General features: G+C 37.0%; 1 protein-coding gene across 2 annotated transcripts in view; it reads right to left on the minus strand.

Moving 5' to 3' along the window:
• Positions 1–13,631, minus strand: part of LOC119771252 — a 30,582-nt gene extending 16,951 nt beyond the window's left edge. For both annotated transcript variants that reach the window (XM_038267065.1, XM_038267064.1), the window contains exons 1-2: positions 13,574–13,631; positions 9,982–10,377 (exon numbers count right to left, since the gene is read on the minus strand). In XM_038267065.1, the coding sequence (XP_038122993.1) occupies positions 9,982–10,282 (301 nt within the window). In that variant the 5' untranslated portion in view covers positions 10,283–10,377; positions 13,574–13,631. The remainder of the gene's footprint in view (positions 1–9,981; positions 10,378–13,573) is intronic.
• Between the last annotated feature and the right edge of the window lie 10,016 nt (positions 13,632–23,647).

A 23,647-nucleotide genomic window follows, 5' to 3' on the forward strand; every position in this document is an offset into this window, starting at 1 on the left:
AGAATTTTAGAATTTTAATTTGTCGGTTTCTCAGTAAAACGGTGCACTAGTTTTCAAAAATTTACTTTTTTTGAAACAATTGTATGTTTTGGCTAAAATTGGTATAGAACGGTTAACGGTTAACAAATGTATTTGAAATCTTTTCAAATCTGTTCTAAAATTACCTAAAAAATTATCGAATTCATCAGCATTTTTGTAAACGTAAAGCAATCAACAAATTACCGTTTTGAAAAGTGTTTCAGCTTATATTCGCTAAATCCTGATCTACAATGGCAAATCGCAGAATGTTGCGTTTGAAAACATGATGATTGTTTTCGCACGAGTTTGCGTAAGTTTGATTGTAGATGAAGTGCTTTGGGAAAAGTACATTGATTTTGTTTTTGAAACAACATGCACAGATAGAAATCTTATGAGCAAATCCGTAAAATCTATGTTGACGACATCTCTCAAATCATTCACCGATGCCTCTGTGCTCTTGTACTAAGCTTACTGATTTTCCTAGAGAGCACAGTGGTATAGATAAAACGATGTCGATTTAGAAAAATAATGTATCTAAATCCAGAAAATTGTAAACGATTTTGTTCAAAAATTTCAGCGATTTCGAAAACAACAAATGTTTTTGAACTATTTTACGGATTCGCTTACAAGATTTCTATCCGTGTGTCAAACAATGTTCCATTTATGTTTTAGATATTATTTTCAATTATTTCCTTTTTTTTATATTTGATATAAGAATATTTTTCTTCCAAAATTTCTGGGGGGGCACAATGTATGGTCTGCCCCCCCAGCCAAATTTTAGGGGGGGCAAAAAGTACCGTGCCCCCCCAGAGTCGGCGCCCCTGCTCTCGATACAACTTGTTTTACATTAACTTGCTCTTAAATATTGTTGAAGTGTTTTTTTTAGTTTCTATATAAAGTGGATTAATCTTCACTGTCGACCAGCATGAACTCATCCTCGTGAAGACTTGAACACAAGAACGCACGTGGAGAAAAAGCACTGCCAAAAACCGTACAAGATAGAAAGTTGTCCTCAGCCAGATGGCAGCACGCTGCCATGTCTAAGAGTGCAAAAGGTGTGCAACTCAGACGAACGCACCACAGTGGGACCAAAGGCCACACCAAATTCGATTGAATCAATCATGGCGCACCGGAATTGACCATTTCCATCAATCATTTTGTTTGGGGCGTCCTGTCCGAGTCCGGTTTCTCCCTCAGGGTAGATTCGTTACCCCTCTGGAGGCCGGAAATTGAATCCCTGGTATGATTTTGGGGAGTGGGATTGGCATCCCAATTTGCAAGCTCAGTGGGTGTCTTGCTACATTGAAATCCATATGATTGAAAAAGGAAGAATCAAAAGACGATATCGAGAGCAAACACTGCACAATTGTGAGAAAATTGATTAGTATTAATGTTATGGTGTTTTAATTGAAAAGTTCATCAACCTCTCAAATGGATTGGTTTTGTTTATAATTTCTGATTTGGTAGCCTCATAGATTTGACGTAGAGCTGTTTTAATGTTAAAAAGAATAATATTTATGTTTTTTTTTGAAAGCATATTTGTTAAGTTTACCCACGTGGAAACACATCAAGATTGCACTGAAATAAAAAAAACTAATCAAAACAAATATATAATGTTTGAGCTGTCAATAGACAATAGTAGTTTATGCAACAAATTGCAAAAAGAGGATTTTTTCAGCACGAGTCGTACATTTATCCAACGAGGTTTACCGAGTTGGATAAATACGAAGAGTGCTGAAAAAATCAAGTTTTGCAACGAGTTCCATACAACAGTTTTTGCAATTCCGAAAAACACCCATTGAGTGAAATTTTAAGTCAAATTTTCATGTATTTTGTAAATGAATCGTTTAAATCAAAAAAATGTTTAAAAGTGTTACTTTTCGAAACAAGTGCTGAAAAGTTCAACTTTTCAGCACCCATTTCAGTGCTGAAAAGTAGAACTTTTCAGCATTTATTTTGAAAAGTGTTGCTATTCGATTCTGGTATTTTTGGTGCAGAAAAGTAGGCTTTTTCGTCGTTCAGGAATGACAGGAAAACTAAGTAGTTTCACGACGGAATAGCAAAAATTACTTTTCAAAACTAACTGCAACCAGATAAATCACCATGCATGTTTTTAAATTAAATTAAATTATTTTCAATATCAGTGAAACAAAAATTTCTTGAAAACACTTAAATCACGAAAGACGGCAGTACTATGCCCAAGTAACATTTTAGGCTTTATCGAAGCTGTCACAACCGCTATAAAACCTATCAGCCAAAACCAACATTAAAACCCCTTAGTCGTAACAAACTCCCCAGAACCTTGATAAACCCCACTTAAACCCCAAAAGGACCTCCTCAAAAGGTTGTTACGGCCTATTTATAAAACCTACATAGGAGTTCAAGGCTTTACAACTGAATCCTAACAACATCCTCAAAGCCTTGATAAAACCTTTGTTAAAACCTAGTCAGGAGTTATGGAAAAATGACATTTCATACGTCTTCAAACGTCTTATGTCAAATAGGTTTTATTTTGGCAAAAATAAGTCTTCGTCTTGCCAAATGAAATTATGGAGATGGTTGTCAAAAATGGCGATGATAAATAATAGATATTAGAGGTAACCCAAATAATTTGAAAGCTTATTTCTCGCATTTGATGGCTCAAATTCAGCTGCGGTTGAAATTTTATTGATAAATGTAGGGGATATAGAGCCAAAAAAATCAACTCGCTTCATCAAAAATAAATATTTTGTTATCATAGTGTTAAATGTTAAAAAATATTTCATTGCAATTCTTTGAAAAAAAAATGTTCAAAATATTTTAAAACATCTATCGCTATATTAATCATACCAGAAATTCAGCATAAATGTGTGTTTTCATCAAATGTAAATCAAATTTTTCTGTTTTCTAGTTTTTCAATCAAGATGGCGGTCAATCATATTCAATCAGAGCACGCGTTTAGCGCCATATTTATGCACTGCTATTTGGCCGCGATAAATGCTCTTTTAGGAGCTTATGGTTTTAAGTGAGCTTTTTACATGCCTAATGGCACTTGACAGCTACAACACCCTAGGTTTTAACAAAGCATGCGATAAAACCGTTTGGCATGGCATTGCCATCTGGTTTTAAAGCCTCTATTAAAACTTTCATAAAACCTCATTGAAAGCCAGTCGGCTTTTATTTCCACCGGGTTTTATGTCCGAGGCATAAAACCCTGTTAGAACCTATTAATTAGCTCTTGCTTGTTGGTTGCGGTGAATGCCCAAATAAAACTATTAAGCAATCAAGATGCTACAATAAAACCTCAATAAAACTTGGTGGTGGCTAGTTGGTTTAAAAATGTTACTTGGGTGGTATAATGCGCTTTTCGTCACTACTTTTGATTGAATATTATATTATATTGAATATTATTATTTTTTGTGAAATTTCGGTGCGCAGTACTGTAAATAGTTTTTTCACAAAAAAATAATGCTGCGTTCAAACAATGCAATTAAAAAAACTGATAGCTGGCCTGTTATTTAAATTTTTATTTTATTTTGTTTCTCTCCTCCTCTACTTTGGTTATGGGACATACACACTGAGAATTTTTAATCTTCTTAACATAAAAAAATAAAATTGTCAGCCTTATAAGTCATATAATGAGCAAATGTATAAAAATCACGTAATATTTTCCATATTCTGAAAAAGGCTTTGAAACAACTCGCATTACATCATAGACAAACAGACGTTACTATTCCACACTAGAACTGTAAATCATCAACAAATGGTTAACCCTCAACTACCCATCCATATTCCAGGAATTTTGCCACCCTTCCTTGTTAGCCATTCGAATAACCCAATTACTAAATATGGAAAAGCGGAAAAATTCCTAGAATAAAGGAATTTTGACTATTTTGTTTTTTCATGTGTTCAAGCCACTTATTCATTGTTTTTTACTCTAGAATGAATCTTTTATCATTTAAACTGTTCAAAAAATGCTTAGAGGCATAGTCTGGGAAAATACAAAAATTACTGCACATTTATTTTTACAAATATTAAAGAAAATTTTATAGAAAAACAAAGCCACAGAGTCAACCCAGAAAAAAATATATTTTTTTAAACATTTGAAAAGTCGCATAAAAAAGTCACACTTCCAACCCTAACATTTTCTAAAATTTTAAGAGTTCTTCTTTCCAATGCACAGTGGTCCAGATCGCAAAATTAGGTGAAAAATGGATTTTCCGTAAAAAGATGAAGCTTTGGAGCTTTGGTGTCTTCAGAAAAGTTGATGATATGAAAAAAGGCAACTTTTGGTTTGGTTGGAAATTAGGGTGGTTCACTATTAAAGTGATTTTGAAAATCTAGCTTTTCAGGAATATTTTTGGGATTATTTTTTGTTTTTTAGAAATTTGTTAGGCTTGCCAATCCAAGCCACTTTGTCGAAGACACCAAAATTATATCACGACAAAATTTATAGAAAGCATCTGAGCAAACCTTCAAAAATCAGTTTTTTGAACGTGGCAATTCAGGGTTAAGTTTTAGAAAAAAAGTGGTATTCGGGCACTTTTAGAGCTCTAAAAACAAACTTTTTTATTTCTTGACAAGTTAATTTGGACTTAAGGGCAAAAGTTACAGTGATTTTAAAGTAAAAAAGATGCAAATTTAAAACATAAATATCTCGAAAAGGCGCAAGCCAAATTTTAAGCGCCAGCATTTGAAAGAGGAGATCCAGCACTACAAAAGCTGAAAAAAACTCAGGGGGGTTTTTCTTTTAACGCGGGATATCACCATTTAAAAAAGTCTAATTTTCAAGGGAAAACCTATTGGGACCGTTAGGGTGTCGAAAAATTGGTTTTTGGTCATATTTTGGGATTAAATGATAATTTTACATGGAAACCCAAAATATGACCAAAACTCGATTTTCAACACTTTGGGTCAATTCTGAAGACAGATTCAGATTCAGGGGCCAAAATTACATCGAAAAACATATATTTGGACAATTTTCGAAATTTGTTAGGGTGATCCGAAAATGTTTTCCTTTCAAAATTAGACTTTTTCAAATGGCAATATCTCGAGTTAAAAGAAAAACACCCCGGAGATTTTTTCAGCGTTTGTGTTTTTTAGAGCTCTCAAAGTGCCCCGAATACCACTGTTCTCTAAAATTTAACCCTGAATTGCCACGTTCAAAAAACTGATTTTTGAAGGTTTGCTCAGATTCTTTCTATAAATTTGGTCGTAGAAGGCGTAGATTACGAGATAAAATTTTGGTGTCTTCGACAAAGTTGCTTGGATTGGCAAGTCCAACAACTTTCTAGAAGACAAAAAAAATCCCAAAAATATTCCTGAAAAGTAAGATTTTTAAAATCACCCTAATAGTGAACCACCCTAATTTCCAACCAAACCAAAAGTTGCCCCTTTTCATATCATTAACTTTTCTGAAGACACCAAAGCTCCAAAACTTCACCATTTTACGGAAAATCCATTTTTCATCTAATTTTGCGATCTGGACCGCTGTGCAATGCTTTTCAAGAATCAAAAATTGACTGAAAATTTGTTTTTGGAGAATTTTTGATCAAAGCCCGCCTGGGAGCTGGGTTAGGTTGTAGAGAGTCAATACAAATCTGGAGTTTTTTTTAAAAGGTCCTATAAACCAAATTTTATTTTTTGCCTTTTGGGTGTTTCAAGAACCTGCTTAAGTCAGGACCTTTTCAAAAAAAAAAAAAAAAAAACTCTGGAAAAAAAGTCGTCTAACCTTAAGGATGTCCATCCAGTAATGCATTCACCCCGGAGTCAGCCCAGTAAGTCTTTCTAATTGGTCATTATCGCTGCAAACAACCCAACTAAACCCTAAAGGGAAAAAACAACATCCACTAATTTCCGGTATTAAAATCAACTACGCCATACACTGCGTCTCCCGTACGGCACATATCCCGAAACGTTTTTAACCAAGTCAATCCGGGATTAGCCCCAATGTTGCATCCAGTCCATCCACAGTTAGTGTGTGCCCCCAAACGGATAATTTAAGCCAGCCGTGTCACCTCGTCCTGGCCATGTGGGGTTGCCAGTCACAGCGAAAGCACCCAGAATATTCCTAATCGAAGCTTATCCCCTGAAATAACGACGTACACGACGAGGTGCTTACTTAGGTGGGGTGGCACAGGCCAGTCGTCTTAGTTTGGTATTTTTGGGGGAAAACAACTAAATTTTTAATAGATAGCCATTTTTGTACAAAGAACTTCATAAAATCATTGTTTTTTTTTTATTAATTTCACTGAATTCAAGCAGAAATTCACTGTTTCCTCCCCTCAGAATATATCAAGTGAATTTAAGTATGTTTGCCCTCCACTCACACACGTACAATCTAAAAACTTTTCTCCTAGCAATAAGCATGTGTGTTTGTGTGCGAGTGAGTGTAACAAAGTTGTCCTTCCCACGGAGTCGTTCTGTTACTTTTCTGGAAAACTTTAATTAAATTTATTCAACCATTCTTTTAGGTCAACGACAACGTCGACGTTCACGTCCGCACACGGAAATTGGAAGAAAAATGAGAGAGAGAGAGGGATGGCGGAGACGGGTGGCAAACGGGGTTTGGTGAAGAAAACTGACAGGGCGTCCAGCTTATGCTCCTCGACGACGACCCTGGGTTGGACTCCCCGCTGGACATGTCCCCGGGATTGTATGCTAGCAGAGCTGAAGGTTCTTGTGCGCCCTGGGATGGCAGTGCAGAGGCTTAACCCGGTAAATTATGGTGTCCCCAAATTGGACCGGCGTAGACCTACCCGGGAGAACGGAATTAGGTGGGATGTGGTTGTTTTCTTTTTGAAAATGGTTGTTGTTTTATTTTTATACAGTTTCAATTCAATCATCGGTACGGAAAATGTCTGATTTTTTTTGTACTCAGTTTATCTTTAAGTTTGCATAATTTTTATTTGTAGGGCTTGGAAATATAATTCAGGACATTGAATTTTGGATTGGTGGTCGATTTAACCTGGGTGATGAATAGAGAGAACGCGTAACGTGATTTTCGAACGATCCCACTTTGTTTACATCTAAGTAGGAGGCTGTCCAAGCACAAGCATGACTTTTTTCTTACTGGTAAATGAGCTTTTTTTTTAATCAGTAGTATTTGTTTTATTTTGTCTAGTTTTTGAATTTTTTTGCTGGAAAATTGTTGCGTTTCTATCAGTTAGAAGAGATTTTTCTTTTTAAAGTGGGCGAAGAACTGCGGCGAGAGTGTCATTCTGCGATGTCGCTTCGCTTCGCTAGGAGACGGTGATTTTAGCGGATTGCAGACTGGATTTTCGCCATGTGATGTGATGATTGTCTAAGCCCAAGTTGCCTAGGAATCGATAATTGGGAATAGAACCAATTCCACCTGAACCAGATTCTCACCAGAGAGTGTCATTCTGCGATGTCGCAGATAAATTCCCTGGCTGATTTTAGAATCCTGCAGATCTTTCTGGTCCAGCGAAAAAACATCGCTAATGAGCAACTCTCTACGAAATCGGCCGATTTCGACCATTTTTATTTTTTGTATTTTTTTATTTGACTCAAACTTTGTGGGGGCCATCCCTATGACCAAATATGCTATTTTGCGTCATTGGTTCACCCATACAAGTCTCCATACAATTTTGGCAGCTGTCCATACAAAAATGGTATGTAAATTTTCAAACAGCTGTAACTTTTGAGTGAATTTTCTGATCAATTTGGTGTCTTCGGCAAAGTTGTAGGTATTGTTGAGGACTATTGAGAAAAAAATAGGTACACGGAAAAAAAATTGAGGATTTTTTTATCAATTTTTTTTTCACTAAAACTCAATTTCCCAAAATACGTATTTTTTTGATTTTCGAGATTTTTTGATATGTTTTAGGGGACTAAAATCCACAACTTTTGAGCCATAGAGAAACATGGTCAAAAAATCTGCCGCCGAGTTATGAATTTTTGAAAAAATAGTGATTTTTGGAAAAAATCGAAGTTTCATGCAAAAACAAGTTTGACATTATTTTTTTATGCAAAATTGAACTTACAATCGAAAAGTACTTTACATATTTTTTGATAAAGGGCTCCGTTTTCTAGATATAGCCACCGAAAGTTTGATTTTAGCGAAATATTTGCAGTTTTTCAATTTTTAAAAATAGTGACCATGAGTGACCATTTCGAAAAATATTTTTTTTTTGAAAAGTTCAGAAAATTTGCTATAAAATTGTCTAAGAGACATTGAAGATTGGACCTCTGGTTGCTGAGATACAGTGGCTTAAAGAAACAGAAACACGAAAATTGAAGTTTTCTAAGTCTCACCCAAACAGCCCACCATTTTCTAATGACGATATCTCAACAACTAATGGTCCGATTTTCAATGTTAATACATGAAACATTCGTGAAATTTTCCGATCTTTTCGAAAAAAATATTATGAAAATTTTTAAATCAAGACTAGCATTTTAAATGGGCGTAATATTCAATGTTTTGCCCTTTTAAAATGTTAGTCTTGATTTTAAAATTTCAAAATATTTTTTTCGAAGAGATCGGAAAATTTCACGATTATGGACAGCTGCCAAAATTGTATGGAGACTTGTATGGGTGAACCAATGACACAAAATAGCATATTTGGGTATAGGGAAGGCCCCCACAAAGTTTGAGCCAAATCAAAAAATACAAATAAAATCCATTTCCGGTTTTGGTAGAGAATTGCTCTAATTCTAGAGAAGCTGATCGAACAACCAGAAAAGATTTTCACTAAATCAGGTTTTCAAACAAAATCAAACAATAAAGACAACTTCGACCGCATCGACTCCATAAACAACTTCCATTCATAAATTTAAAAACTATTTAATCCACCTATGTGGTTGATGCCTTCCTCACTTTTTACCAAAAATGGGTATATGAGTGGTTTCATCATTTTTTTAGATCCAGAAAAAAAGAACACAATGTATAACTTATGTGGTCATAACTCGAGACAGGGTTGCCAGATCTTCAATGTCTTGGACTCATTGGAAAGGCCTTTCAATTACCTAACCAACGATGGGTCGGATGATGGATCCAGCCATAGTTTACATACATTCAAGTGAGATCCGGCTTCCAAAAAGTACAAAAATATCACTTAAGTGGTCATAACTTGAGACAGGGTTGCCAGATCTTCGATGTCTTGGACTCATTGGAAAGGCCTTTCAATTACCTAATCAACGATGGGTCAGATGATGGATCCGGACATCGTTTAAATGCATATAATTGAGATCCGGGTATTTGTGAAAACACATTTTTATGCAAAACTTTTGAACTACTTATCGAAATTTCAAACAATTCAATAGCGACCCTAAACCAAGTCGAATGCAACTGGTTCGATCAAAATCGGTTCAGCCAGTGCTGAGAAAACTCAGTGAGAATTTTGGTCACATACACACATACATACACACACACATACACACACATACACACACACACAGACATTTTTTCAGTTTTCGATTCTGAGTAGATATGTATACATGAAGGTGGGTCTAGGAGCTTTTAATAGAAAGTTCATTTTTAGAGCAGGATTATAGCCTTACCTCAGTGAGGAAGGCAAAATGACGATCTCGCCTTCAAATTTCTTAAGATTTCTTCAGGTCTTCAAAATCCACACACTTATCATTCTCGCAAAAAAAAAAAAAAACAAAAACAAAACATTATGTAATGATCGATAACAATACTCTCTACTTTGGGTGAACAGTAAATTGGTTCCACTTTGACAGTTCAAAATTCACTATTCAGCACCCAGGATTTTACTAGAAAAAATAGACCGATGGCCCAAATTAGAACTGCCCAGACATTTCAATCCCAAATAAAACTTTTCTGAATAACTTTGATTATTGCTTTGCGGTCTGTAAATAGGAAATTCTACTTGTTAATTTACTTGAAAGATGAAAATATGAAATTATTCTATGACATGGCATCCTAATTTACCTCCCAAATCTACTTTGATCAAACGTCTACAGATAAGAGAACTCAAATGTATCAAAAAACATACGCACCTCCCGGCAGATCATACTTCTGCATCATCCCAAAGCTCCACGCTCGACCTTCACGGTTTGCACCCCTGACCACAGCCGGCGGTCCCGAAGTAATACTGCTGGCAACACTGGCATTACCTCCGACCACCGTCGTCGTCGCTAAAGGCTGAGCGGTCGTCATCGCAATAGCTACAGTTGCTGTTGTTGTTGTTGACGGAGTCCAAACTGCTCCAGAGACCACAGTCCACGTGCCGCAACTCTGCAACAGGACCACCGTCGTAACCAGCAGCTGCGCGCAGAATACCAAATTACTGTAGCTCATTTTCGGAATGCCAAATTTCGGCGTTGGCGGCTGGCGCAGGTTAAGTGGGTGAAACTTTGTGTGATAGAGTTGGCCTCGGAACGAACTGGTGTCACCTGAAACAAAACAAAAACAACCATAAGGACAGTTAAATTTCGCCAGCAAATAGTGGAATTGAAAACACTCATTTGAGTGTAACACATCCAGCAGCCCTCCTGTGACCTAGAAAGCTCTAGTGAAACTTTTCGGGAGCGCTTGACACCACCCCCACCAATGTCACACCGTTGCAAACAGTTTTAATTCACTTCAGCGGGGCGTGATACTGCGAGCGTCTACTTTCAGGCGCATTCGCCCCGCGTGGCACCCTCTAGCGGGCACTAGCCAAACTAAATACACTTATTTCTGGTTGTGCCTCTGGTACGTGTGTCACGTACTCCTCACGCGCGCCCCAAAACTCCTGATGGCGGGTTCTTGTTAGAGCTGGTTTCGCTGTTTGTTCGGACTGATGCTGCGAGGCTGGTGGAGCTAATTAGTGTTCTCGCTCTCGAATGTTTGGCGTGTTTTATTGCGGTTTCAGTGTGTTATCGGGTGGTGGTGGTGTGTGTGCGGGAGTGCCCCATATGTGTCTGCGAGGATGTGATCGGGGTGTGGAAATCATAAACCAACAACCGGCAGTTCTGGGAGTTCTGGTTCTGAAAACTGAAAAGCTCGGAAAACACGAATTAAATTGCGACACACGTGGTTGTGTAACATGGCAGAGGGAACAATTACTTTTGATTGAAGCAATTTGCGGAAATATGATCAGCGGAATGGTCGTGTTGAACATCGCAGTGGTTTTCCACAGACCTTTTTTGAACGCTTCTAGAAATGTTTAGTATCGATTGGTTGATTGGAAATAAGGCCAGATAATGTTTAATCGTGTGAGTCCTTGAAGCGCAAACTTTTACTTTTGAATGCTTAATTATACTGTGGAAAATTTTTATTTAACCTGTGTGTTTTGGTAGTGTGGTCCTGTAGTCATTTCTTGCTACTTTTGTATTAGAGCAATTCCAGCTCAAATCAGAATTTTTTCTGGTACTTTTGTACCCGACCCTCTCCGATTTCAATGAAACTTTGTAGACATGTTATCCTAGGCCTATATAAGTCATTTTTGTGTATATGGAGCTAATAGTACTGAGAAGGGCGTAAGGTATTTAAATATTTTTGTATTCTGTAATTTAAAAATTACTGTACCTCGAAGCCGTTGCGTCGTATCAAAAAGTGGTCAAAGACAAACTTGTAGGAAATTGGACGACGACTTTCTGAAAAAAATACACTGAAACAAAAATACACGCCACATCTATGAGATTTTTTGATTTTTAAGTCAAAAACTTAAATTTCAAGGTGATGTCACGATTTTTTTTCGTTCAAAATTTTTGAGGAAATAGCCTAAAATGTTACTACAAGACTGACGAAAAATGCAGGATGGTATGTCTCTCCTAAAAAAATACAAAAATCATTTACTAAAACTGTTTTTTTGAAAAGTGGTCTAAACGTCAATTTTTTTTTAAAACCGGTAGTGGGATTCGATTCTCCAGACAATTTTGTAACGTATTGACCATTGTTCTATGTCCAATCCTTGGGAAGATACAGCGGTTTTAAAAATAAAATTGTTGAAAAAACGGGATTTTTGGTGGTTTTTGACAATTTCTATATGACAGACTTGGTTTTTCAGTCTTGTAAATATTTTTAACGGAAAACTCGTCCAATTTCCCATAAGTTTGCCTTTGACAGCATTTCAATTGGATGTAAGGGCTTACAGATATAAGCTTAATTACATTGCTTATAACTGAAAATTGAATATTTTTTTCAGTGTGGTAGAAACCAGGATAGTAAATTTGATTACGTAAATATAAAAACGATATAAATCAATAAGCTGTAAAAGGCAAACTTATGGGAAATTGGACGAGCTTTCCGGTAAAAATATTTACGAGACTGAAAAACCAAGTCTGTCCTATAGAAAATGCCAAAAACCACCAAAAATCCCGTTTTTTCAACATTCCCAAGGATTGGACATAGGACAATGGTCAATATGGAGACTTTTATGTAAAATTATCTGAGGAATCGATTCCCACTACCGGTTTTTAAAAATTTTGACGTTTAGACCACTTTTCAAAAAAACAGTTTTAGTAAATGATTTTTGTATTTTTTTAGGAGAGACATACCATCCTTTTTTTTCGTCAGTCTTTTGGTAACATCTTAGGGTATTTCTTCAAAAATTTTGAGCGAAAAAAATCGTGACATCACCTTCAAATTTAACTTTTAAACTTAAAAACTGAAAAATGACATAAAAGTGGCGTGTATTTTTGTTTCAGTGTATTTTTATCAGAAAGCCCGTCCAATTTCCTACAAGTTTGTCTTTGACCACTTTTTGATACGATGCAACGGCTTCGAGATACAGTAATTTTTAAATTGCAAAATACTAAAATATTTAAATACCTTACGCCCTTCTCAAATGTTATTCTCGAGTACTATTGGCTCCATATACACAAAAATGACTTATATAGGCCTAGGATAACATGTCTACAAAGTTTCATTGAAATCGGAGAGGGTCGGGTACAAAAGTACCAGAAAAAAATCCTGATTTGAGCTGGAATTGCTCATTTTGTAAAAACATGCTCTTTTTATCTGTTTTTCCTAATTCACTTGTAGTTTATTTTTAATTGCATATAGATCATTCTCCGCCAGCTCAGACAGCAGTTGCCCCGACCCCTCTTCGATTTGAGTGAAACTTTGTCCTATGGCGTCATCCATAAAGTATGTCACGCTCTTGGGAGGAGAGGCGGGGGGGGGGGGGGTCTGAGCAAGGGTGACATTGTATGTTATAAGTAATTTGGTAAATTTTAATCTGGTTTTGTAACAGTCAATCAACCATAGAATGTTGAAAATACGTGTTGGTAGTTGGTACTTTGGCGCATTCTTTAGCTCAGTTACGAGTCCAGTGATTTAAAAAAATCTTTTCTTTTTTTTATGCATTTCCAAAAACCGTCCAACTTCAAACGAATCTTACTTGAGGATAGCGTGGAAATTTCCCCTTATCCCCTTTTTGAGATATACAAGCTCTTGATCGTTCGTTCACCTATAATTACTCCACAATTACTTTCCAAAGTGCTTTTCCAACTTATCCCAAAACACCTTTTTTCATTTTCCAGCCCCACACATGACAATTTCAACTTTTCCGCAAGCACTTTCAAACTCCGCTAACGCAATCGTGCGCGAAAGCTCCAGCTCCGTGGCTTGTAACTTTTCCAATAAAACAACCAACTGTCTCACCTTCCAGAATTTTTTTTTCGTCTTTTCACCTGATTGGCACCTGTGAACGTGCCCGTTGTCTGTCGATGACTGTCAGCTTCGCGGCTCCAAGCCCACATACTTGAGTTAGGGGGACGGAGGCCTTATGGGGATGATCCTTTCTAAGGGGGAACAGCTCACACGCGACTCGGGAGGGGAAAAAGAAGACATGATACAGAAATTAAACTGGAACTAACGGCAAGTCATCGATGTTTGGTGGTTGTATTGAAATCTGAATGGGTTGAAGTTTGGCAATAATTGTTAATAATAGTGAATTTAAGTCCTAAATGTTATAAAAACGAAAATAAAATAAGTACATAATCGGTTTACAATTCATTGAAAATCATAACAAACTTGAACAATCAAAGTACAACCATGTGCTTCCTCAAAAAACACCACCAAACATGGACAAAAAATTGAAAGAAGCGCAACAATCCTCTTCCTCCCCCCTAAAAGAGAATCAACACCACACAGCGAGCTTCCTTGGAAGGAGGTACAACGATGAACAAGTGAATTTAACGGTTCACCCTCCTCGCCCTTCTCATATTAAGCGATCTACCGGTTCAAGGAAGTCAAACTGTTTTTTTTTTCACCTTCAGCCTTCCGCCCTCGGTGTGTTTTGATCCTGTTAAGAGGCAGTATTTGTAGATTCTGCTCGGTTTGTTCTAGAGGTCGTATCGAGGTGCTCCGATTTGGATGAAACTTTCAGGGTTTGTTTGTCTATACATGAGATGAACTCATGCCAAATATGAGCCCTCTACGGCAAAGGGAAGTGGGGTAAAACGGGCATTGAAGTTCGAGGTCCAAAAAATATGAAAAATCTTAAAATTGCTCGCATTTCCGTATAATTTCATCAATTCCAACTCTCTTAGATGCATTAGAATGGTCTTTTAAAGCCCTTCAAAACGTGCTATAGACATCCAGGATTGGTTTGACTTTTCTCATAGCTTTAGCAAATTACTATTGAAAATGGATTTTTTTAAACCTTAATAACTTTTCCCAACAGCCTCCAACACCCATACTCTCATAGGTCAAAAGTTAGGGAATTTCATGGACTATAAGCCTACGGTATTAGTTTTTTTGGCCAATTGCAGTTTTTCTCTTAGTTTTACGGTTTTTCTAGAACAAACATTTTACAACGTTAGTTTTTGCCCTGTATGCCGAGAAGACGGCACTTTTTGGTCTCGATTTTGTCATATTCGGAATCCTCGGACAATTTCACGTAAGTTAGAAGTATTGGAGTTGTAATATTGCTTTAAAAAATAATTAAATAAAACATTTTTGAAAAAAGAAATAGATCTTATTTACCCTATGCTCAATACGTCAAATGCTGTATAAGTAGGCGAAAACTTGTTTTACCCTTAATCCGACAAAATGGCATTTTTTACAATCAAATTCAAAATTACAACACCTCAACCTAATGTAAAATTTTCTGAGGATTCCGAATATGTCAAAATTGAGACCAAAAAGTGCCGCTATGGAGGCCTACCGGGCAAAAACTAACGTTGTAAAATTTTTGTTCTAGAAAAATCGTCAAACTATGAGAAAAACTGCGATTGGCCAAAAAGTTAATACCGTAGGCTTATAGTCCATGAAATTCTCTAACTTTTGACCTATGAGAGTATGGGTGTTGGAGGCTGTTGGGAAAAGTTATTAAGGTTTTAAAAAAATCAATTTTTAACAGTAATTTGCAAAAGCTATGAGAAAAAGTCAAACCAATCCTGGATGTCTATAGCACGTTTTGAAGGGTTTTAAAAGACCATTCTAATGCATCTAAGAGAGTTGGAATTGATGAAATTATACGGAAATGCGAGCAATTTTAAGATTTTTCATGTTTTTTGGACCTCAAACTTCAAAGTCCGTTTTACCCCACTTCCCTTTGTCGTAGAGGGCTCATATTTGGCATGAGTTCATCTCATGTATAGACAAACAAACCCTGAAAGTTTCATCCAAATCGGAGCACCTCGATACGACCTGTTTCACATCGGTGAAAAACTCGCTCTTTATAGTACTCGGGGAACATTATACACTCAACCCCTGGTGGTTGGTTTGACAAAGTCAAACTAAAAACTGACGAACTGTCACTTTTAACACGGGTCTCCTACATACTATCAAACCAAACGTTTGTGTTAAGTGAAAGCTCTGTCAAACTAAAAAGCGACTTCGTTCGTTTGACAACAGTTGGTGTCAAACCATCGGGGTTTCAGTGTACTTGTTTTTTCTTCGTTGATATTGAGTTGCTTTTTGGAGGATTTGGAAAATTTTAGGAAAATTTAATGGCATAGAGAAAAGTGTAAGTGAAAACAAAAACATGTTTTGGGATTTTAAAATCAACTTTATGACGTATTCTAACAGGTTTACAAAATAATTGCAAGGCAAGTTGGGGATTGTTAAAATATAAAGTCTACTATTCACGGACACAATTTTTGAACGAACCCATTACAGCTGTGTATCGATTTTTATCAATTATTAATTTATGTGATGTAGGCCAAGGATCTGGTTGAAACCGTTTATTATAAAGTTTTAAAACGAACCTGTTGTTTTTGGAACCTTATCACGCACGTATGAATCATCGGAGCGTAAGTACTGGAGTGGTTTATATTTGAGTTTTCAACGTACGTTACAGGGTTGAATTGTATGCCTAACCTGAAAATAATCTCATTTGGACGAACACTCTAGCATCTCAACCCAAATACATTTGTATCAGCATCATCAATTACACGGAAAAAAATCAATTCTCTAAATCGTGAATTAGATTCACGAATGTGAGAACCACGAAGGAATATATTGACGTTGCATTTGGTAATTTTCTGCTCCACCACTTTGTAGAACATTATTACACTCTAAAAAATTACCCTCCCAAGTTAGAAAAAACACGAAATTTCAAAATGAAAAATTTTGTTCTAAATGAAAATATGACCCTTCTGGGTAAAAAAAAATCGAAAAGTGCATTAAATTTCCCTTAAAATGACATGTCTAAAAAAATTACAGTCAAGTAACAGAAAATGGCAGAGTTTTTAAAACTTTTTGGTGTTTTTTTCGATGACAAATACGTTTTTTTCGGAATTCTGAGTACGCCATCAAATCGGGCGACTATTTTTACATAAAAGTCTCTTTGACACCAAATTTTTATCTCATCACCGTTGCAGGCTGCAAATTATTGAAAAACACCTATTTTTTAGCATGTTCAAAAATGCAAGGGGTCGTACCACCCCTCCGTCACGAGATATCAAAAAACGGACCTCGGATTCGTGATCAGGGACAAAAGTTACCCCTTAGGACAAAGTTTCACGCAAATCGAAGAGGGGTCGGGGTAACTTTTCCCGATTTCGTATGAGTTGGTAGAGAATTACCCACCCACAAATCTCGCGGCAAAGGGACTTCAACACGACAAAAGAGGACGCAATCGGCAAAGCAATTTCAATCTTTCCGTCACTGCCGTCATCCGTCGTTAGTGGCAATCCGTTTAATCTGGCACGCTAGTGTGTATGTGTGTGAATTTTCTGTGGCCATTTTCACCCGACTGTTCCGGGCGTTTCGCGGAGACCACCCCAGACACAACGTTGCCAAGCGCGTTGATTATTTCTATGTTAATCATGAACTATGTACACTAGCGCGCACACACACACACACACACACACACACGCTTTTCAAAATAGCTCTGAAGTTGCTTTTCTAGCGTGCAGATATTCCGTAAAGTCGTCCTTTTGGTGGAACTTTCTGAAAGCACGGATAATGAAGGAAGGAGTTTGGAAGGTTGGGAGAGTAGGACATGGCAGGGCCAACTCGTTGATCCGTCTGTACTCGCTGAAGATGATGAGTGGGAATATGGTACAGCTCGTTATGAGCACTTGAGGGTGTGTTTTTAGCGCTTTCAGCAATGATAATTAAGGATGGTATGTAGTGAGCTTGCGTCTGAAATCTGTTTAAATAAAAACTAATATAATAAACCTTTGTGGTTCGTTCGTCGGGACCGGTGGTGTAGTGGTAAGCGTGGTTGCCTCTCACCCCGGTTGGACTGGGTTCAATCCCAGGCATTTTTCGAGACGAGATTTGTCTGAACAGGCCTTCCGTCGAACGGGGAAGTAAATGTTGGCTTCAGTCCAGGTCGTCTCCCTGGGTCCTGTCTCGGTAGTCGCTGGCAGGCTGTTGGACTCACAATCCAAGTTTTGAGAAGGAATCTTGCATTGGAGAACACCAAGGAAATGCTGTAGAGCGACCAACGTCCGGCCCGCGACGGCTTTTCAAAATAGTTCTCAAATAAATTGAGTGTCTAAATTGAGCATGAGCATGAGCATGAGCATGAGAGATCACCCATGGTTGCCCCTCCGTTGCTGAACAGAACCGTAATATCCTTTCAGCACTACTGATTATAGGCTTCGACGATCTAGTGGTGTTTCCCTTATCAACAGCATGTATGAATGCGCTGAAAAGATAAAACACCATGATTGCTAAAGCTAGATCAGTTGCGAATAGGTAACAGTCATTGGCCACCAACGGCGCCCGCCATGTCAGTTTGTAGATCTCGATTTTAAGGGACGGGAATGTTAGTTAGCGCAGGTTGCTACTAGGGCAGCTGATTTACTCTGTGCTTACACCCCACAAGCGCCAGGAACCTGAAAATTTGTTAGTAGGGTTGGGTATTTGGTCAGGATTCACCACAGAAGATGATGATGCGACTCAAAATCAAAATGTTTGTTGAAAGGTATTATGTATTATTCTCAAGGCAAGCAATCGGATGCTGCGGATGAGACATTTCCCGTTTATCTGTTGTTAAATTTTAAATGAAATGGTTTAGTCTTAGACAGCCGGCTGTGGAAAGATAGAACCAAAATCATTTGAAATTAATGAATGAAGGATTGAACAGTGCAATTTTTAACTTGAGATGATTGTACTAGTTTTAAATGATTGATGTTTAGTAATGTACTGATTAACGTTGCGAACGACGAGTTACAATGTTTATCGAGCTGAAATGGTATGATAGGGTTTTGTTATTGTTGCACACCGACGACGGACGCGAAAAATATTGCGACCCGACAAAAATGCATCGCAAATCGAACTGGCTAGCTGTCATCGGGACAGCCAAAGCCAGCCGCACCTTTACACACATACGAACGCGAAAGAAAAAACGAAAAACACTGTGATGGAGGCATCGCAAATCGAACTGACTAACTGTCATCGGGACAGCCAGCCGCACCTTCACACACACACACACACACACACACACACACGAAAAAGACCCGACGAAAATGCATCGCAAATCGAACTCATAAATTGAGTGTCTAAATTGAAAACAAACTATACCAATATCACTTTACTTTACAGTAACTTAAGACAAGGTTGTCAGAACTTAAAGCTTTTAAGCTCGTTTTCTCTAGGGCCCTGTTGAGGGCGCCAAATTGTTTAAGGAGGGCGACATTTTTGTTAAAGAACTTGTTAGTCGACGACTAACCTTTAATAACCTACAGCTCAGCCCTGATCTCCCTTAGGCCTTTTTTAAAATGTCTGTGCTTTACAATCATCAACTAAACGTACGTCAAAACAAATTTGCAGTTAATAACATAAACTAAAAAGAATACAACTTTTTCTAGAACAAGAGTTGCTCAAAATAACCAAGATATTTATATGAACATAATGTAGTAATCTATCATGTGACCAGTACTTTGACATATAACACCAACCAACAAAAATTCTGCGCAGGCTCAACTCGAGGGGACCCGAGCAGACAGAAATGACGTGTAACATTTTTTGTTATTGTGAAAATACTAGGCCAATAACATTTTATGTTATTCATAACAATATTTGTTATTCACCGTTATGATTTTTTTTGTTTTTGGATTGTTATTGTAGTAACAGACTAATAAAATTTTGCGTTATTCTTCGAACAAATCATGTTATTGTTTTTTTGTTATTTTAACAACTAATCCGATCATCCCAATAACAATTGAAGTTATTCTTCCATAACAAAAAATGTTATTCCCAAGTTGTTTTGACTGTCAACCAATATCAGACCAATAACAAATTTGTTTATGTTATTAAGCTCTTATGCAAAAATGGATTTTGCAAGAATATTCCATAACATTGTTTGTTATTTTAACAGTATTTGTTTTTGAAATGACATGATATTACCGTCTGCCCGGGGAAGCATAAAGTTTGGGGTCCCCATATAAGCGTGCATTTTGATTTATTTTTTTCAAAAATATTTAGATAGTGCCGCTATTAGGGGGAGAGAGGGTAACTGTATTTTTTAAACCATAGCAGTATGTCTGTGAAATAATTTTGTTAGATGTTCTAGATCAACGACAAATCTACGCCATCCATGTAAAAAAAATCTGGTATGGTATCCTTGAGGCTTTATTTAATCGAGCTCACATTCACGATTAAGGCTCAATATACTCAAGCAATTCATCTTTGTCATGCAAGGTGAAAAGTGATGTTTGTACCACTCTTAAACAGAATTCCTCTTCGTGACATATTTTTTTCTTCAAATTTTAAAAACGATTCTACTGAAGTCTGATGATATTAAGTCTTTGCTTAATACTGACCTTTAAGTCTGACTGAATGCTTTTGCTATGGTAGCTAAGGGAAAGTAAAAAGAAGCTACTATTTATGCTGTTAATGCTGGGTTTTGTAGCCGTTCTTTCATGTATGGAAACACTCTGTTTCTCAATAACACGCCATCTACCTTTTTTTAAAAAATGACAGTAAGTTGAATACTGCAATACCTGGGTGATGAATAGAGAGAATGCGTAACGTGATTTTTGAATGATCCCACTTTGTTTACATCTAAAAAGTAGGAGGCTGTTGAAGCACAAGCATGACTTTTTTCTTACTGGTAAATGAGCTTTTTTAGATATCAGTAGGGGAGCTATACCCTTTCTCAGTCTATTTCTATTATCGGCTTATCAGCACTTTGATCAAGAATTACAGTTTTGTGAAGTGTTTTTGACTATTCCAAAGTAATAAATAACTCAAATAAAAGTGAGCAAGCAACTCTTCCTTGTTGATACATCTGAAAATATTGATTTAATAGCGGAAAACGGCAAAAGTGATGAGAATTGGTCGAACGGCTTAATGTGATTAAAATGGGTATATTTCCCCTAGTATGAGTTTAATTTTGTCTAGTTACCGTAATCTTGGGCAAAACGGGACACATGGGGTGAATTGGGACAGATGTTTTAGCCTTGTTACTGTTCAATATTTTAATATTTTTGATTAGTTTCGAATAGAAAAGACACATAGCAACAAAAATAGTGCATTGTTATCCGAATTTCAAGCTTTTAAGTGCTCTAAAAACTATTGTCCCTATTCAGACTGTAGTCCCGATTCACCCCAGTTTACGGTATTGACATATTTTGATAGAAAATGGTAGCGTTTCAATCGGTATGAACAGATTTTTCTTTTTTACGGGTGACAAAAAACTGCGGCGAGAGTGTCATTCTGCGATGTCGCAGATAAATTCCATGGCTGATTTTGGAATCCTACAGCTCTTCCTGGTTCAGCGAAAAAAAATCGCCAATTCTAGCGAAGCTGATCTGATCCAACAAACAGAGAAGATTTTCACTAAACCAGGTTTTCAAACAGGATCAAACAATAAAGACAGCTTCTGGATGGATACAACCGCATCTACTCCATAAACAACTTCCATTCATAGTTATACAAAATGACGTTCTCGCCTTCTTGACTTCGATTCCAGGTCCTCAAAAGCCACACATTTTTAATTCTTGCAAAACAATTTTTAATGATCGATAACAATACTCTCTACTTTTGGCGAACAGTAAATTGGTTCCACTTTGACAGTTCAAAATTGAGGCCGTTTTGCGAACCACTATTCAGCACCCAGTGCAATACTAACATTTTTTTTTTAATTTTTGTTTGAAAACACTTAAGGTGTATTATTTATTAATTGATTTAACGGTTTGTCACCGTTAATTATAAGTTATTAATTGATTTTACGGTTTGGGAGGTGATCGAAAAACTACTACGTAATTAGAAGAAAGTTATAAGACCGATTCTTCTGCTCCTTTCTAAAAATATCCCAGTTTTTTAAGCGTTTTGGCTGTAGTGGCAAAATAAAGGAAGAAACCCCCCAATGTTATTACATATTTGGAAAGATAATTGATTTTTCTACAAAAAAATATCATGCAGAATGAACCATATAGTACCTGTTCTTCCCCTGAAATAAAAATGTAGCGTGACGGGACAACATCGCAAAACTGGACTTTTAAAAGTCACACTACCAAAATCGCTACATTATCACAAATTGAAAAACGAATCTTTTGCTCCTTGAACTGAACGAATTGGTTGCAATTTGAGTTTTTGCCAGCCATTTCTTTTCGTGACGGGACAACGAAAGGAGCAGATTTATGAAAAAACTCCTCTCCCATTCAATGGCTTGCAGACCATATTTGGTCAATATGTTTGGTTTTTGAGGTAAGAAAACGCATTTAGAGCACATTGCAATTATTTGATCATAATAAAAATGAAATCTTTCATATTGAAAATCACATTGAAAATTGAAAAAAAGTGACATTTTGGTGTAGCTTCGCTAAGAATCGGTCATAAAAATTATAGAAAGGTGACTAGTGTCATAGAAGATGAGTGAAAATGATGGAAAACTGTTCAGCGAAGGAGCCAAATCGACGTCGTCGTGCTATCTTGTCGCACCCGCCATTTTGACGTTCCGAGAAAAACGCGTTTTAATGTTTGACCTTGAATAAACAAAAACGAAAGCACGCAATGTAAACAATAACAAACACGTTTTGTTTGGCTGACCATTCTGTGCATTGTCCCAAAGTTTGGTTGAAGTTGGTTGCTGGAGTCCCGAGTTATAATTAAAAATGTTTACGGTAGTCTAACTTGTACGTGCGTCAAACGCATCCTGACCTGAAATCCCTTTGCCCTTTGTCGCACTTACATCAATTTTCAGGGAGTGACAAGATAGCACGACAGGATTGAAATATCTTTTATATGTAGAGTGACAAAAATTTTCGGAGCTTTTTTGGTTTTCATTGAATATCTCAGGATTGAAATCGATTTTTGGGGATCTGTGAAGGTCAAAAGATGAGACATTGTGAGCTGCACAAAAGGGCGTTCTTTACTCAATTTGGCCCAAAATGCACGTACGACAAGTTAGCACGATGGCGACGAAATGAGAATGGTTTATTTTCTCATTTTTTTCCTTTTGAAATTTTCCGGATTCGACTAAATTTAATTTCAAGGGAAAGCTACAGTAAGGTGATTTCAATTTTAATAAGATAGTTTTACTTATTTTTTTCTAATAGCATGTAAATGTTGTTTGATATACAATTCATTTCATTTTGAAACTGAGAGTACCAACGTGTGTGTGTTCTCACCACTGCAAAGACCTTATATGTCGCTTTTTCTGCAAAAAAAAAATGTGAGAAAAAATATCGAGACCGATTTGCTTCACACTAATTCAAAAAGCACACACAATTTTAGCTTCCGCAATAACTGAAACTATAACTCATACATTTACTCATACGTACACATACAAACTCGCACTCAAACATTTCGCCAGGGCGCAAAACTGCTGACAGGCGATGATGACGCCGCTGAATATTCGTCTCTGGGTGTGGATGGTTACGAGCAAGTGGCAGGGAAAGGACCTTTCTTCCGCGAGAGTTGGCTTTCATCGCGCACTTTCAACTTGCTTGTTTGTATGTGAGTGTGAGTGTGTGTGTGTGTATGTGTGCGTATTTGTATGTGCCCACGTGAAGGGCTTAGGTGAGCTGCTTGTGTGTTTGCGAGTGCATGCAAGAGAAAGAGGCTTGAGCGGATGAAATAATCATTATAATTAGTAAAAATGATGATAATGAAAGCCGTTGCCAGTTGAAACTGGTAAACCGTTGCGAATAGTAAACAGGGTTGAAGGTTCTGCGTTCTTTTCTCAATGAAATTAACCTATTTTTGGGAGCAATGGATTAATCGTGCCGAGATTTTTAAAAGAATTAGAAACTCGTTGATTGAGAGTATTTTTTATTGTTTCAGTTTCAACCCTTTCTTCACTCTATCTGAAGTACTTTGCTCTCACCC

Source organism: Culex quinquefasciatus, chromosome 1 (assembly GCF_015732765.1).
Source record: "Culex quinquefasciatus strain JHB chromosome 1, VPISU_Cqui_1.0_pri_paternal, whole genome shotgun sequence".
NCBI classification, from domain to species: domain Eukaryota; kingdom Metazoa; phylum Arthropoda; class Insecta; order Diptera; family Culicidae; genus Culex; species Culex quinquefasciatus.